The sequence below is a fragment of the Chenopodium album genome, chromosome 23 (assembly GCF_948465745.1).
Source record: "Chenopodium album chromosome 23, dcCheAlbu1.1, whole genome shotgun sequence".
Lineage (NCBI taxonomy): Eukaryota > Viridiplantae > Streptophyta > Magnoliopsida > Caryophyllales > Amaranthaceae > Chenopodium > Chenopodium album.
Genome location: NC_137856.1, coordinates 30,975,753 through 30,990,916, shown reverse-complemented (window position 1 = coordinate 30,990,916; position 15,164 = coordinate 30,975,753). Strand labels below are relative to the sequence as shown.

General features: G+C 34.2%; 3 protein-coding genes across 6 annotated transcripts; all 3 read right to left on the bottom strand.

Annotated features, from left to right (window-relative positions):
* Nucleotides 1-316: 316 nt before the first annotated feature.
* On the bottom strand, nucleotides 317-5,725 carry LOC145608633 (uncharacterized). 4 transcript variants are annotated; one of them, XM_081664244.1, is made up of 7 exons: nucleotides 5,487-5,716; nucleotides 5,027-5,136; nucleotides 4,295-4,376; nucleotides 3,980-4,208; nucleotides 2,649-2,759; nucleotides 1,575-1,619; nucleotides 318-749 (listed from the first exon to the last, which is right to left on the bottom strand). In XM_081664244.1, exons 4-7 carry the CDS (start codon nucleotides 4,015-4,017, stop codon nucleotides 590-592), a joined length of 354 nt encoding a protein of 117 aa, XP_081520370.1. In that variant the 5' UTR covers nucleotides 4,018-4,208; nucleotides 4,295-4,376; nucleotides 5,027-5,136; nucleotides 5,487-5,716; the 3' UTR covers nucleotides 318-589. The 4 variants fall into 4 exon arrangements, 2 of the variants coding, with proteins under 2 accessions (XP_081520370.1, XP_081520371.1); XR_014105854.1 differs by lacking the exon at nucleotides 4,295-4,376 and having other exon boundaries at nucleotides 317-749; nucleotides 5,487-5,725; XR_014105855.1 differs by having other exon boundaries at nucleotides 5,027-5,723.
* Nucleotides 5,726-8,963: 3,238 nt separating this feature from the next.
* Nucleotides 8,964-10,205, bottom strand: LOC145607364 (uncharacterized). The gene has a single exon (XM_081663038.1). It carries the CDS (start codon nucleotides 10,203-10,205, stop codon nucleotides 8,964-8,966), a length of 1,242 nt encoding a protein of 413 aa, XP_081519164.1.
* Nucleotides 10,206-12,353: 2,148 nt separating this feature from the next.
* On the bottom strand, nucleotides 12,354-14,627 carry LOC145606767 (B-box zinc finger protein 25-like). The gene is made up of 3 exons (XM_081662594.1): nucleotides 14,139-14,627; nucleotides 12,965-13,276; nucleotides 12,354-12,833 (listed from the first exon to the last, which is right to left on the bottom strand). Exons 1-3 carry the CDS (start codon nucleotides 14,319-14,321, stop codon nucleotides 12,597-12,599), a joined length of 732 nt encoding a protein of 243 aa, XP_081518720.1. The 5' UTR covers nucleotides 14,322-14,627; the 3' UTR covers nucleotides 12,354-12,596.
* Between the last annotated feature and the right edge of the window lie 537 nt (nucleotides 14,628-15,164).

Below are 15,164 nucleotides of genomic sequence, written 5' to 3'. Positions count from 1 at the left end.
GAAAAGTATTTTATACCAAAAATTTTTAAAAAATAAATCTAATTGATGTTATCTTCAATATAGAGAATGAGGGTAAGTTAAGCATTTTTAACAACAGATTATGCATTTAATATTGGCTTAAAATTAAAATTTGTTGTATTCATTAGAACATAGTTTTCTTTACGCATTTCACAAAAAGGTGTGCCAAAATCAATCACACATGTGCCAAAATCAGTTTCCCTACTACTTCGTGTGTTGAGAATTTTCACACTTAAAAGGAGAAAAAAGGCCAAATTGCTGTCTACGTCAACTACTCTGTGTCAAATTGATGATGATTTCAGGCATTTCACTAATTCCATCCTATACACGTGAAATTTTACACCCACTCACATTCTTCCTCGTGTGCCTATAAGGGGAGCAAAAGGTGTAATTTTACAGTTTAAGATGGACACTTAATATTCATTTTAAAATGCTCTAAAACCAAAATAGAGTCCTACAAAAAAATGTTTGCAATTTGTTTACCAAACAAAATGTTCGAATTACAATTTACAATTGGCATCACAATATAACCATTGGACTTTTAACAACCACGATAAGGTGATACCAGCTACTACAATGCAATTGCTTGTGGATAGCATTCACTGACCTCCATTTGCAAGGACCTCCAAACTTGTTTACATTTTTCATGTTTCGCTTGCACCTGAACCCAAAACGCATTTGCCCACGGTTCGTTGCGACCTTCCATACTCAAGTCGTACGGCACTGAAAAACTGTAACCATATTAATGTTAGAAAACATATTCCAGAATTTGTGATGCAGAACTTTTTAAAAAGAATTCTGAAAAAAAAAGATTGTTATGTAGATTGTTTATAACATGACACATTTTAGATGACTCTGCCAGAATATGGAACATGATTAAATGGTATTTGCCACTGCAACATCAAGTTCACATGCTTAGAACACATTGGGACGTCCTACATATCTTGCAATAACTTTATAATGCACCAGAAAAATTATTCATTGGTACCACTTAATTTAAGGTCATGACTTAAATTGATGGATTTACAAGTCTTCATTTAGCCAATCCGACTTCTATTAGCAGCAGACAGAAAAACCGAGCATTCTATGCTAATAATTCTCTATTCAATATTATCTGAGCTAGACTAAGTAATCACCAATTCAACAAAGACCAATGCTGATTATTATCAATGTTTGGACAATGGCAAAATAAAGCAAGAAGAAAGTGCCAGTTTAAGCCATCAGCTCATGTAAAAAAAAAGCATGAAAGTTGAGTATTTCAAGTCAGAATGTGCATGTCCAAATTTTAACCAGTAAAGATAAAACAGCAATAAGTTCCACTGGTTAACATAAATACATACTGCCAAAGTATGCTAAAGCTAAGTTATTAGTAGAAAATAAAGTTTGCACTCAGCATGAAGTATGCATACTCCCTCCTTTTGGGAAAGAGATAACCACAATTGATTTAGAACCGGTAGAAAAAGTTGGCACTAGGCAAATTGGTGAAATAATGTAAGTTTGGCACTAGGCAGGGGTAAACATGCGTGAGAAAGATAATATTCAAAATTCGGGCTTACCTCATTAGCTCCTCTGTTGGTAAGGTATTGCTAAACGAGGTACTTCTGCAGGATACAAGAGGAAAAGTCACTCACTATGCTCTAAATCTATCACCAGAAACATCATTATATGATAAGCAAACATGTGAAAGGCATTAGGCATGTTTATATCAATACAATGCCAGCTACTGATCTGCAGAGCTAGATAGACAATAGTTAAAGATGACTTAAGAATTTCGATGCACGCTCTTCAAGTTGTAACTGATAATAATAATCAGAGATTTCTGATGATACAACTCATACAAGTGCAACAAGGTAGCATCCATTTTAGAAACTTCGGAAAATACGGTAAGTCCAAAATCAAGAAATCACTGTTTCATTCCTTAGTTTCCAGCTAACTTCACGTGTTCAGAAGGATGAGCAAGAGAAACTTCTGTTAGTTATGAAAATTTAATGGACGTGCTCTGTTCAAATACCAGCTTAAAAAGAACATTCAGGTATTAGAAAATCAAGGCATAGGCTGCAGAAATAGGAGAAGAAATGAAGGCATAATTCTGAGAATGGAAAATCAAAGAGTACCAAAGAATTGAGCTTTCTTAGTCATGAGAATGAAAAGTGTGAAATGTTGATGAAAACTTACTAGACCTTGACTTTTTGCACACTATTGTGGTCATTAATATGAAACCGCCTCCTATATATATTTGCTCCAAATCCACATTTTTCAACAGATATCTCATCATACTTTATAAACTCTGGGAGCATATCATATAATTCAGTGTATTAAGACGAAGGCCAGTTTCAAAGGTGAAAATTTACTCAATATTTTTTAAACTATGAGAACATCCTTTCTCTAACTATTCAGTTCATGTTATTTTACATCAGTAAGCTACATCTCTAAGTAACCAAGACTCTCTAGTCTCTACACCTCTAATCAGTCTAAAGTCACTCTAGACCTATAGTCAATCCAGTACCCTTCATGTTTAGAGTCTCATAGGATCATTTGCAGCAGTCAACTCCCAGTTTCAGCTAAATACGGAAGAAAGCATTGAGAAAAACAGAACAGAAACAACATATTGAGGCTCAAAGGCAGCAGACCTGTGGACTAGAACTTTGTAAAGGCGAAGAGGCTTGGTTGAGAGATTATAGATAGCATCTGAAATATGGTCCTTGTCAAACAGGTACACCACGGGATATCCAAGAAGCCATCTGAATACAATTAAGAGCTACACTTAAAAGCAATGCTTATATTATCCAAAAAAATATCTAAATAAAAAGAAAATCAACCAGCATTAGAAATTTCTTCAGTGCACAAAATCTTAAATAAAAATATATGTTACATGATAAGCCTGAGATATGAATTTTATGCTTCAAGAAACAAAATTCTTAAATAAAAAGATGTAGAGGCACAGATGTTGGGAGTAGAGAAAGAAAAATGTATTGTACATGTTTTCAAGTGGCCTTTTGTAATGGACTGACCAAACACAACCAATAACAGAGAAGAAAGCTATAGAATGGTAAAATAGAAGATTGAGGCTTTGATTAACTAAAATAACGGTTAACACAATTGATAGGTTTAGCCTATCAATCTCTATAGTGAGTTTAGCTAACTCTCTAATGAGTGACTTGAGGTCACAACTCTCCGAATGAAATACTCCAAAATTCTGCCTACCTATTTCCTTCCCTTCCCTCTCTATTAATACTAAGGCTAAAGGTTCTAACCTAATACTACTAGACTACCAATAATGCCCTTCCATAAGTTAATCTATCAAACCTTTTCCTCATGTTTATAGAACCAGATTTAGGGCAACGAAGTACCGAACCAATGTGAAAACAAGTATAGAAAAAGAGTAAGTGATCAATTGGAGTTGTTCTTTCTTTTACCTCAGACTGTTTTTTAAAAAAATTATAAAATTTTGGAAAATTTGTCATAAAAAACCTATTATAACCCTCTTTTTGTCAGAAAAAACCTTTTAAAAATTTTTTGGCCAAAATTTTTTTAAAAGGTTTTTTCTGACCAAAAGAGTGTTATAATAGGTTTTTTCTGACAAATTTTCCTAAAATTTTTGTCGTCATTTATAAATAAATGTCCATAAACAATTAGCATTGTGATTGACATATAGACAATGATATCCAAAACATGCATGACAGTTGCAGCAGATCTTTCCAAAGTGTTGCATTATTACAATCCATCAGAAATATATAAATTTTTCAATATACGTTGGTTGGATAATTGGTAAGTGTCTGGGCAAGGCCTGCATAAGTCACCCTAATTTGTAAAGAGCCATGACTATCATCCCTTACTGGATAACAATCAAGATAGAATTCACTGGGAAGAGCATACTTCTAGGTCCCCATTTCTACAATTGCAAGTGTTTGAAACATGACCATAACTACAGTAATGAAAAATTGAGAGGGTTGGGAATCACCCGTTTAGAGTCGGTATTGTGATTTGATAGTCTTGCATGCAGCTACTGAAATCAAGAACTTCCAAGGATTGACAAAGATTAGAAGAAGAATTAGCATAGTTTTGGTGGTCTTTACTTTGTCCTGGCAAAGCATCACTATTAACACCATCAGAAGTAAACACCGATGAGAACAGATTTTGAACAGACACCAACTCCCGATAGCTGAGCTCCCAACAGCTGCTGATATCATCTGAAAGACACAAGCTAAGGAGGTCAAAGGCGAAAAATTTTAAGAAACATGCAAACAGCTTAAACATTGCTATTCTCTACAGCTACCTTCGGAGGATCCTGCTCAAGGTCCACAAAATACTGTTTTGCATCCAAGCTTAAACTCCAGGTAACATATTCAGCAAATTCCCTGACATTTAACCATTACTCTTAACTGCTAAGTCACTCAAGATTTATGAAGAAGGATGTTGCTAACACAAAATTATACCATACAATACATGAAATTTCTCGTTAATGTTAGAAATTGATTGAAACAGTTTTTGAAATCACTTCCTCTTCTACAAAACAATGATGCAACTCATGAAGTTTGGCTATTACTTTCTACCATCATTGCATTATAGTACAAACTTTGAGATAGCAAACATAAATATTGCAAAAGAAAGTGCAAAAATAATTGAAATTAGAGATAGCCCTTACTATGTAGAGATTAATGACTCAATAGTCACAAAAATGTTTTCTTGCTTTCTAGCATTTCCGTCACCACCACTCCCCTATTAGTCACATAATCTCTATTCTCTCTAATAGGTAAAGTAGATCAACTGATAACTCCAATTCCAATTTGGCGTTACAATTTGTATAGTTTCTCATATCTAATGCTACATTGTTACCTACTACGTAGGTTAATTACACTAGAGTCAAACACAATTACGAGTTCAAATGTCAAATTCAGCCATAATATGAAAATTTTCTAAATTAAGTGTCTAGTGTCCATACCCATGTTAGAGTGTGAGTTCAGAAAATTAAAGATCCAAACAAAAGTAGAAGTTTTGAAGCAAAAACCTTGTGAATAAGGTCAATAAGGGAACACAAATGCTCTTGCAGCTCAGGCATCTTTCCACCATAGTCAACCATCACAAGAGGCCTCATCCCTGAGCATAATGCCAAAACATCTACAACACCAAATGTAACAAGTCACTGATTTTACATCAATTTTGTTTCTTTTTCTCTAATACAATCATTTTATTATGCAAATTAACAAAAACACAATCAATGCACATAAAAAAATCAAAATTTTCCCTAAAAAGACAGAATTTTAGAGCATACAGCAAAATTCTATTTCATAAAAGCCTGAAATTATCATGAATAATTCACATATAAAATAACTGAAACTGAAATGGGATTTAACCCAGAAGTGGGTATGCTTTAAATTGAACAAAATATGCAAAGTAAACATCAAATTGATAGGATAATGTAAATATCCCAGAAACCCAGAAATGAAATTGAAGTATGGGGAACAAACCAATCTCAAGACGAAGCTTTGATGAAGATTTAAGGCGCCATTTGATTTGAGAAAGACCCTTATTTAAGACCCTCAATGTTTCTTCCATTTGCGCGCGGTCCATGATCGATTGATCAGGCTACAATTGCTCCGACTACCTTAATAAGGATTCAATTGGACTTACGATGATATATATTTTTTTTTTTTGTCAAGATAGAAGTGGAGAAAATCCAAGCTACTCAACAAGTCAACATGACTTGTTTATACTCCACAGATTCATAACCCCAACACTTAAGGGTTGTTTGGTTAGTGGTTACACAAATGAAACGGGGGAAGTGGAAAATCATGAGAATTTGAAAATACATAAGTTGTTTGGTTGACAATAAAAAGTGTATATGAAGGAATTGCAAATTAATGGGAATTGTAACTTCTCACAAAACATGGGAAGTTAATTACCTAACCTCCCTAGGTAAGTCAAATTTCCCATGATTTGCAACTTCCCTCATGCCAACCAAACAACTTTATACAATTCCCATGATTTTGATGTACTCCCTCCGTGTTTTTTTAAGTGATACATTTTCCATTTCCGGCCGTGTTTTTTTAAGTGATACATTTCCTTTTTTAGCAAAACAATACATTAAAATATTATATCTCTCTCCTCTCATGGTCCCCACCGAAACCCACTACTACTTTTTTATTATATTTTTCCTCTCACATTCACTACTTTTCAATAAACTATTAACCCCACTATCTTTCTTTAACAATTTTTTAATACTCCACTACCTCACTTACTTCTTATTTTATTTAAGTCAATTAAATTGCCTAAAACTATGTGCCGGTCAATATGTATCACTTAAAAAAAACACGGAGTGAGTAGGAATTTAATTTCCATGAAATACAAATTCCTATGAGAAGTAAATTCCCATAGCAACCAAACGACACCTTAGTAGGTTAATAAAATAATAATGGATCTTTGTCAACTAAAGAAGTGTTACAATTATTATGAAAAAGATGTAAAGGGATCCCATTTTTGCCTTAAAGATGTCATTTTTGCCGCTATCACCTATACTTTGTCTACTCCGTATGATCGATGATCATATTAAGTAACGTGTTTTTTTCTTTTTTTTTTTTTTTTTTAAGGAATATTAATTTTGTATTGCTTCAATTATCCTTGCTAAAATTTAATTAGGATTAACGTCCCATCCCCTAATTGCTATTTTTATACAATCATTCGCTAACTCTGAACTCCTCATTTGTTTAATTGTTTCACAATTCACATACGGAATAGGCACTAATATATCACTAATCTATCATATTACTTCGTTCAGTTACTTCAGTAGATCAGTAGCTCTAATTCATATCATCAGATTTCCAAGAAATCAGGTATTTCATCGTGTAATTTCTGTTTTAAATTCTTGTACATTGTAATGTCCTTTATACCGCCTCCGTTTCATATTATTTACAACGATTAAACATTTTTTCTCTTTACTTTATGTCAAATCATTGCAAATAATATGTAACGGAGGTATAGAAATTTGGTTAAATTTCATCTTGCAATGCATGTTAAGCAAGGATTTGTAAGAAATCATGACCATTGTTATAATTCTTTCTTGTGGATATTTCACAATGTAATTATCTGAAAAAAATAAAATAAAAATAAAAATAAAAAAATTGTGCGGTTGGGGGATGGGGATGATGTGGTGGTGTGTGAGGTTATTTGTTTGTCTTGGGCTATGTTGCATGTAAATGGTGGGGTTTTGGAAAGATTCGGTGTTTCGTCCCAGGAAAACCTCGGTCTCAAAAGTTTCCGTGCTTCCTAGGTCTTATAATGATAAGACGGTCTTATTTTACAATTTGTATATTAGAATGGTGTCATTTTTAGAATTGGGATGAATATGATAAAATCTAATCACCTATTTCCGGGTTTTGAGTTAGTTTGAGGTTGAGCAAGGATAGTAGAAATGTAGATTATCTCTTTTGATTCTTTAAATTTAGTTGTGCATAAGATTGTACCATAATAATCTCATTTAAGAAGTTAGGACATCCAAAGTCTAGATCAATAGAATGCAATAAAAGGACCTGGATTTGCACGTCTTGACCAATTTTGCTAAGCAAACTAGGGTATCTATGACTACATAATTAAGCATGAAAGAGTTGGGAGTATGAAGTTGCCTACAATCTGCATGTTTTTTACCTCACTAAAGCTTAGCCTTTTTTATTGGTAGAAAGTATGTCTTGACTCTTTGAGCAATTGGATCAAAGTTACAAACCAATTTTGTGATCCCATTTAAGATATATTCGTACTTAATTTAGTTTAAACCCATTTCGGCTTAGTGTTATATTTCTATGAGATGCACAATGCCATCTTTGTATGACCATGGTAGCGTATGGATGACATCTAGGTACCTAATTCTGAAATCTGAGATTTAGGATGTTAAACTCTACAAATCAGGGTGTCTTCAGAATTTTTTATTAATTGTGCAAGGGGGCTAAATAATACGGAGTAGCGGGTATATTTCTGTAACATTACTATGTGAGTTAATGAGAATATAATCAAAATCATTAAACTCATTTTCTTTCTGAATTACTAGTTCTGAACCTGGCTTGTTTTTGTAACATTTGTTGCAGAGATGTATAGCACTGTCATACTGTGGGATCTCAGCCTGGTATGCCAAGATCACCTGCTAATTCCTAGCTCATTGCATTTGGAGCTGCGTTCTCTGCAGCCGGTTCTGGATATATCTGAGGTGGTTTGGGTGAAAATGGGGATATTTTTCTGGGTTCCTGTTCCGAGTATGTACAAATCAATGTAAGTACAATGTTGGTTAAATTTAGCGCTCTTAGGGCCTGTTCTCATTGACTGACTGACTGACTGAGCTGAACTGAATTTCAACGCATGAGAACAGGCCCTTAATGTCTTGGATGGCTCTTCAATGTTTCCTATAGACCTCCTCCAATGTATGACATCAATGAACTAGATTTGCATATCCCATTAGTGGTATTTGTTACGTATGTCTTCTTGGCTGCCTTTACCCAGGTTCTTGTGGAAATTAGGAAACAAGCTGTTAGTGTTTAACCTAATTTTTCTCTACCTGTTATTGTAGCACTTGAAAAAAATGGATGGAGAGAAAATGTACTAAAATTTTCTAGATTTTCACACTGTAATTGGTTTGAGATATCAAGAGATGAGAAACAACTCGAGGGTAGGGAGACGGCCTGGCTCTGATATAGCTAATTTGGTTAGGGTTGTAATTTCATTCTTTATTAAGACTTCCTCACTTGCTATGATGTGACGTGGTGATTATGAAGTATTTGATGGCATAGTGCAAGCAAGTAACATACATGACATTATCAGTTTATGAAGTAATCAGCTTTATTTACTTAAAATAATTTGGTATCAATACACAGTTATTCTCGTCTGCTTTTATCTCATTACAAACGGTTATGACTAAACGAAAGACATTATAATTACTTCTGCTTGCTAGCTGCTGCTTCCTCCTATTGTAAAAATTCAACACTTTGCCCTGCACATTCTGGAGCTGGGCGTTGTCCTCCTTCACACATGGTTACATTTTTCGGACACTTGAGACAATTGTGAGCTAGGCTCCCTGTCACTTTTGCCTTTTGGACGCCGAATTCTGGGGGTACACCTCCCACCAAAAAGTTGTGATTGAGGAACACATGTCTCCAAGGAGCACCAAGCCTCACCCCAAAGCTCCTTGGGATTGGTCCAGAAAGCTGGTTGTGACTCAGGTAAATTGCTGTCAACCTCTCCATTGTGGCTAAATTTGCTGGCAGGTGGCCTGTTAGCCGGTTTTCTTGCACATCTAGCACTTCAAGATGCGTAGATTCACCCGCAAATTTGGGAACCTGCAGCTCTGTGAACCAGTTGACTGACAAATTCAGACTAACAACCTCGGGTAAGCTGACAATTCCTCTGATTCTGCCACTGAATCTGTTGTCACTCAGGTCCAACAATCTGAGGTTTTGGAGCTCGTATATCGAGTGAATACTACCTGAAAGTACATTGTGGCTCAGAGACAATGTTCTTAAACTTGTAGGAAGCTGAGGGAGGATCCCAAATAGTTGGTTGCTGCTGAGGTCTAATGAGTGGAGTTGCCATAATCCTGCCAAGTTAGGGATACGCCCAGAAAATCCATTGCTTGCCATTTTTAAGGACTCGAGGCTCCTAAAGTTGGTGAGCCAAGTAGGTATCAAGCCGGTAAGTTTGTTACGCGAGACATCTAGCTCTTGAATCCTTTTCAGCCTTCTTAGTCCTAGTGGTAAGCTGCCAGTAAAGAAATTGTCAGACATAACAAGTGCAGTTAACTTGCTGAGCTTGGTAACACTATCGGGAATTGGTCCTCGAAACTTGTTTCTGCTCAAGTTAAGGATGGTGAGCTCAGTCAGGTTCCCAATGTCACTAGTGAGGAATCCATCATACCCAACACCATCCAGGTCAAGTATCGTGATACGACTGCTAGAGTTGTCCTCAGGAATCGAGCAGAGGATCCCAAGGAAGTGAGCCCCTGTGCTCTCACAAGGGTCAAGTGCAAAATCCCAGGTGCTGATAAATGAATTGCTTGGAATCGAGTTGGGATCAATGCCTTCCTTTAAGGCTCGAAGGACATCAATCTCTGAGCTTAAGGTAGTCGAGTGGACTGACATCGATCTGAAAATGGCAAGAATGACCATTGTGATGAAGTAAAAGGACATTTTCTGATGCTCTTTGGTTTCCATTGGTATACAAATGTTTTGTGTTATAATAAATGTGCTTGAATTGATGAAGTTTGTGACAGTGAGATGCTGTTTATATATCGAAAAGTCGAAGTTAAAGAGGGAGAAAAAGAAAGTAACATGTAATACTTCATATCAAGATCCTGTTAATATTATCAAGTGTGATAATAAATAATTTATAAGCTTAAGAAGATGGTGAATCATTTGTTTTGGCAGTTTGGAATAAATTAAGGCATCAATGGAAGAGGTCAGATCAACCTAAACTTCTTTGTTAAATTATATGTTTTATTCTTTCTTTCTTTGAATGAAATTGTTATTGGTTTCTTTAATCATCATGTCTAGGTGTATCATAGGTCCATAGTTGGTCGGTAAATGTGCTTTAAATTTCTGGAAACTTCTACTTAATGAATATAATCAGCAGAAAGATGGTGTTATTATGTTCTGTTCTATTTATCAATGAATAATTTATAACTAGTTATTAGCCCGGGCGATGCCCCGGGTCAATATAAATTTATTACTTTAATCAAATATATATATTTTGGCTTGTTTGTCATTGAGAACTTAAGTGGTGGTTTTTATTTATTTAATATAATAGCTTAGGGTAGCTTGTTGCTTGTATGAGTTGGTTTGATTATAAGAATAATTTTTTTACATTAAAATCATAAAAATATGATAAATCAAATCTTTATAAATTTGATGTCAAAATATATACTACTCCATAATGCACAAAAATCTTTTACTCTATGATTACAATTTTATGAGTTAATGCACAAAATAAAACTGGAGTAATGTTTAATTTCTTACTAACTTTATTATTATGTAATTATTAAGGAGTTACAGTCCAAGGGAAATTGTCATGCATATGAAGAGTTTATCAATTAAACTTAACATTAATACATGAAAGTTAATGCATAGAGTTTTTCAATAATTAATGCTATGATATGATTTGGCGACAACACATCATATGCCAAATGGCAAAATTGTTGACACATGGCAAAACATCATGTCTTGCCATGAGTTTTAATATATATATTGATTGATTGATTGATATTGATATTGATTAAAATTTTCTTTTGAAATATTCCTACTCGGTAATTTTATTTTTCAAAGGGATGAATGTAAAGAATTGATAGAAAATACAAAGTTTGAACTTGAACTTAAAATGAAGTTTGATACAGAGTGCATATGAACCAAAACATAAATCTTGAACACAAATTAATCGAATTATCATGAACTTATGATTTCTGGCGTGTTTTAAAAATTTTACTTCATATTATCTAAATTATCATGGAAGCATGTAAGTATATAAATTATTAATAATCAATCAAAAAAATATAAATTATTAATAAGATGGTAAAGAATTAAAGATAGTAATAGAATTTGGTTTTTATCAAATTACTAGCACTTGATATACTTACATCTTAAATTTTTAATTGCAACCCGTCTTGTGTGTGGCTAGCCACACTGTGTGACCACTTATAAAATAACAAAGTAACCCATATAAAAATGACCAAGTAACCCCTGTAATACTAATTGATCAGTAACCCCTATAACACTAACTGAGTAACTCTATAGCACTGACGCAGTAACCCCTTTAACACTGATCAAGTAACCCGTATTACACTAATAAAGTAACCCCTGCCACACGGTGTGGCCAGCCACATATAAGACTTTGTGTTTTAATTGTTACTTCGTATCATTAGATTCGTACTGAAAAGTTGTTTTTAAAATAAACTACTACTCCGCAATACTAGTACATTATATTTTAGAATTATTAACCAATATCAAGGTTCAAACTATCACCATGTAAGTGTTATATAATGTGTTAATCATATATAGTGTCACGGAACGAATTTGATTGCATTGTGTTGTTAGGAATTTTTAATATTGTACTACGTACATTGTTTCAGTAGTTAGAACAGACTAAGCTTATTAGAGGCTTAGAGCTTTAATTGGAGAGACAGAGACATGACCACATACAAGAAACTTGGAGTGAAACACGGAATGCCTCTTTTGGGGCAGTATAGGGCTATTATGTCTTGATTTGTATGAGATCGCGGGTTTTAAAACACCCCACCATGCTCGAAATTCTAATGAAAACATACTGATAAGCGCGTACTTGAGGGAAGATTGTACCAGCAGTAAGAACGATTGAACAATAAGTCTTTCATGCATGATCCTGATATTACTGTCCAATAAGTCTATCTGAAGATGTTCATACCCTCAAACCAGAGATTTATGAACAATTTACAAACCTCATAGTAGCATATCATTCAATTTACAGCTCTCACATTTGCAACATTTACACATGCGTACTAATATCATTATGCACCATTGCAATCATGTTACTGAAAACTTTGTTGTTGGCAAGAGGCCATATAACAGACTGCTACATCAACCAAGATCAGGAACGATTGAGTACTCATCATCGTCATCATGAGCAATCTCAATCCGAGGCTTTTTGTTGGGCATGCTCGTCTTGGTAGGTCTGTACTGCATTGTATGGTTGCTTGGTATTGACATCGGAAGCTGTGGAACTTCTGCTGCTGCTAAGGCTTCATGAGGAATTTGCTCGCCGAATAGACTCATTTCTGACCACCAATCGAACTCTCCAAGCTCAAGCTGTCCTTTCTGCACATTACATAATGAACAATTCATCAATAAGATTTCTACTGCTAATCTGCTATATATTCAAGTAATCGAGACAAGGCATACTACTGACTACTGAGATAAATCACTTAGATGCAGAAAATGTTCCTCACCTTATTATCAGTATTGAAATCAGTGAACTCCAAGAGATCATCAACAGCCCAAGACGAGGGAGGAGAAAAGTTGGGAGGCTGTTGCACTGGTTGTTTTACGGCGACTTGTGGTGCATTTTGGTTAGATGGTTCTGTGCAATTCTTTTCAGTTTCATTTCTGCACTTGGAGAGACATCCCAGGGCAACCCGTATACCAGTGGCTAAGTATCTCTGGTGGTTTGCAGCGCGAGTTGCAGCTGCATGAATCGATTCATCGCAATCCTGACAGAAAAGGGCTCTGTCTTCTACACAGAAGATAAATGCAGTTTTTTCCTGTAACAAAAAAAATTGCAAAGATCAGCAATAATTCTTCTTTGCAACTAGTAGAGTAGCTGATAATATAATTCTCCTATATAGGACATAAATTATCATACAGACATAATACAGATTTGTTTATTTAGGAACCCTGCCTTTAAGTAGGCAGTTTCACATAAAGAGGTCCAAGTATAAATCTCAATGAACTCATATCGAGTTTTGAAATTAATAGCGTTACCTATTCATCTCATCCATAAAATTGAACCTTTCTAGCAGTACCAAGGCCATGTTACTCGGATTCTTAATTTAGCCTCAAGTCCTCGGGCAGATACGAATACCCAAATCCAGGTAACATAGCACAGATAGCTTCTATAGTGGATGAGTGAATGACCCATGGAGGGAACACTTGTTAAACAGCTAACTAATATTGTTCCAATAATCCAATTCCCAAGTAGATTTGAAAAAATTGTCAATCCCCAACTTATTACTTTTTCACATCCCAAAAAATTCCTAAAATTAAGTAGATAATCTTGGACAAATCATTAGATCTTTTCATATAGTATGAAGTTTAGGCCCCTAAGATATAGTTAACAAAGTGGACCTTTTTGGTGATGTAATTACATCACTTACATATAAATATTCACTTCAAATAATAATATAGGGCAACACCTTATTCCTTATAGACCCTTAATCATACAAAAATAGTTAACTTGTCTATTTAGTTTTAGTCAAAAAATTTTAATCAACATGTTTAAAGTATTTATGAACCAAAGTCATCTTAATCCCTAAATTTTATCAAAAAAAAAAACCGTGTATCGTACGAGAACTAACCTTCAAGATCTATATTTATCAAATAAAAAATGGTTTCAAGAGAAATTACCTGACAAATATCACAAGTAGGAAGTTTGCTAGAAAGACAATTAAGCTGAAGTCTTTGATGCTTACTGGCAAGCTTATTTGCTGCATGAACTTCTGTATCACATTTTGCACAAAGCGCAGCTTCATCTGCACAACAAATTACTGTTGCTGGATTTCTCTCACAAACATCACACTGAATTTTCATTTTTATCAACTTTTTTTTTACTCTGTTTTTCAATTCCCCTGTTTCTACTCTGTTTTTTTTCTCTACAAAAACCCAAATTTCTCACTCAAATTGCAATATTTTCAAAAATTAAGATACACCCAGATGAAAATTCCAGCAATTTAACAAAACCCAGAATTTATTTTAATCAAAAAGATGAAAAAATAATTATAATTTAAGCTTAACTCTATGTATATTCTTTCTTAGAGATAAGAAAGAAAAGAAGAGGAAATATAAATGTGAATGAAATTGGAGTATAAATCATACAAATAATTATAGGAGAGAGAAACAAACTTGAATGGTGGAGAAATTGATGTTGGATTGTCTGAATTAAAAGATAAGGATTCAAGATTTTTACACGATCAAATTAAGGGCACAAATTAGTCCAACACATCTTAGTAGGGTACACTTATATGTGGACATTAACAAAAGTGTGCAAATTTTGTGGTCATAAAATTTTTAGGGAATTAAATTATATGTTGATGAGTTGGTTAGATGTTATTGTTGAAAAACTTTTATTTTAAAGTTTTTATGTGAATGTGATGCCATCTAATTTGCAAGAAATTATAAAGTTTGGACAAGTGCAACTAATAATGTTTTTATGTGATTGCAAACTACCAAAATGCCATACACACTTGTTTGTGAATATATGTGTTTGCGTGGTTTTCAATTGTCATTTGTCAAAGATCAAGTTGTGATATTTATTTTCTTTTTCCTTTATTTTGTTATCTATAATTGACTAATTGAGTGTAAGTATGACCTCATTGCTTAGCTATAGAAAAGATCTTTTGGTATTTGGAAACAACATTGCTTGTACGGATAGAA

Excerpts from the sequence above, each read along its gene's own strand:
- LOC145608633 (XM_081664245.1), bottom strand. The coding sequence starts at position 4,017 with ATGCAAGACTATCAAATCACAATACCGACTCTAAACGG. Across the intron at positions 2,760-3,979 it reads ACAATACCGACTCTAAACGG|ATGGCTTCTTGGATATCCCG; the intron begins GTGATTCCCAAC and ends AATTGTATTCAG. Across the intron at positions 1,620-2,648 it reads TACAAAGTTCTAGTCCACAG|AAGTACCTCGTTTAGCAATA; the intron begins GTCTGCTGCCTT and ends TGTATCCTGCAG.
- LOC145607364 (XM_081663038.1), bottom strand. The coding sequence starts at position 10,205 with ATGGAAACCAAAGAGCATCAGAAAATGTCCTTTTACTTCATCACAATG.
- LOC145606767 (XM_081662594.1), bottom strand. The coding sequence starts at position 14,321 with ATGAAAATTCAGTGTGATGTTTGTGAGAGAAATCCAGCAACAGTAATT. Across the intron at positions 13,277-14,138 it reads CTACTTGTGATATTTGTCAG|GAAAAAACTGCATTTATCTT; the intron begins GTAATTTCTCTT and ends TTTTTGTTACAG. Across the intron at positions 12,834-12,964 it reads ATTTCAATACTGATAATAAG|AAAGGACAGCTTGAGCTTGG; the intron begins GTGAGGAACATT and ends TGTAATGTGCAG.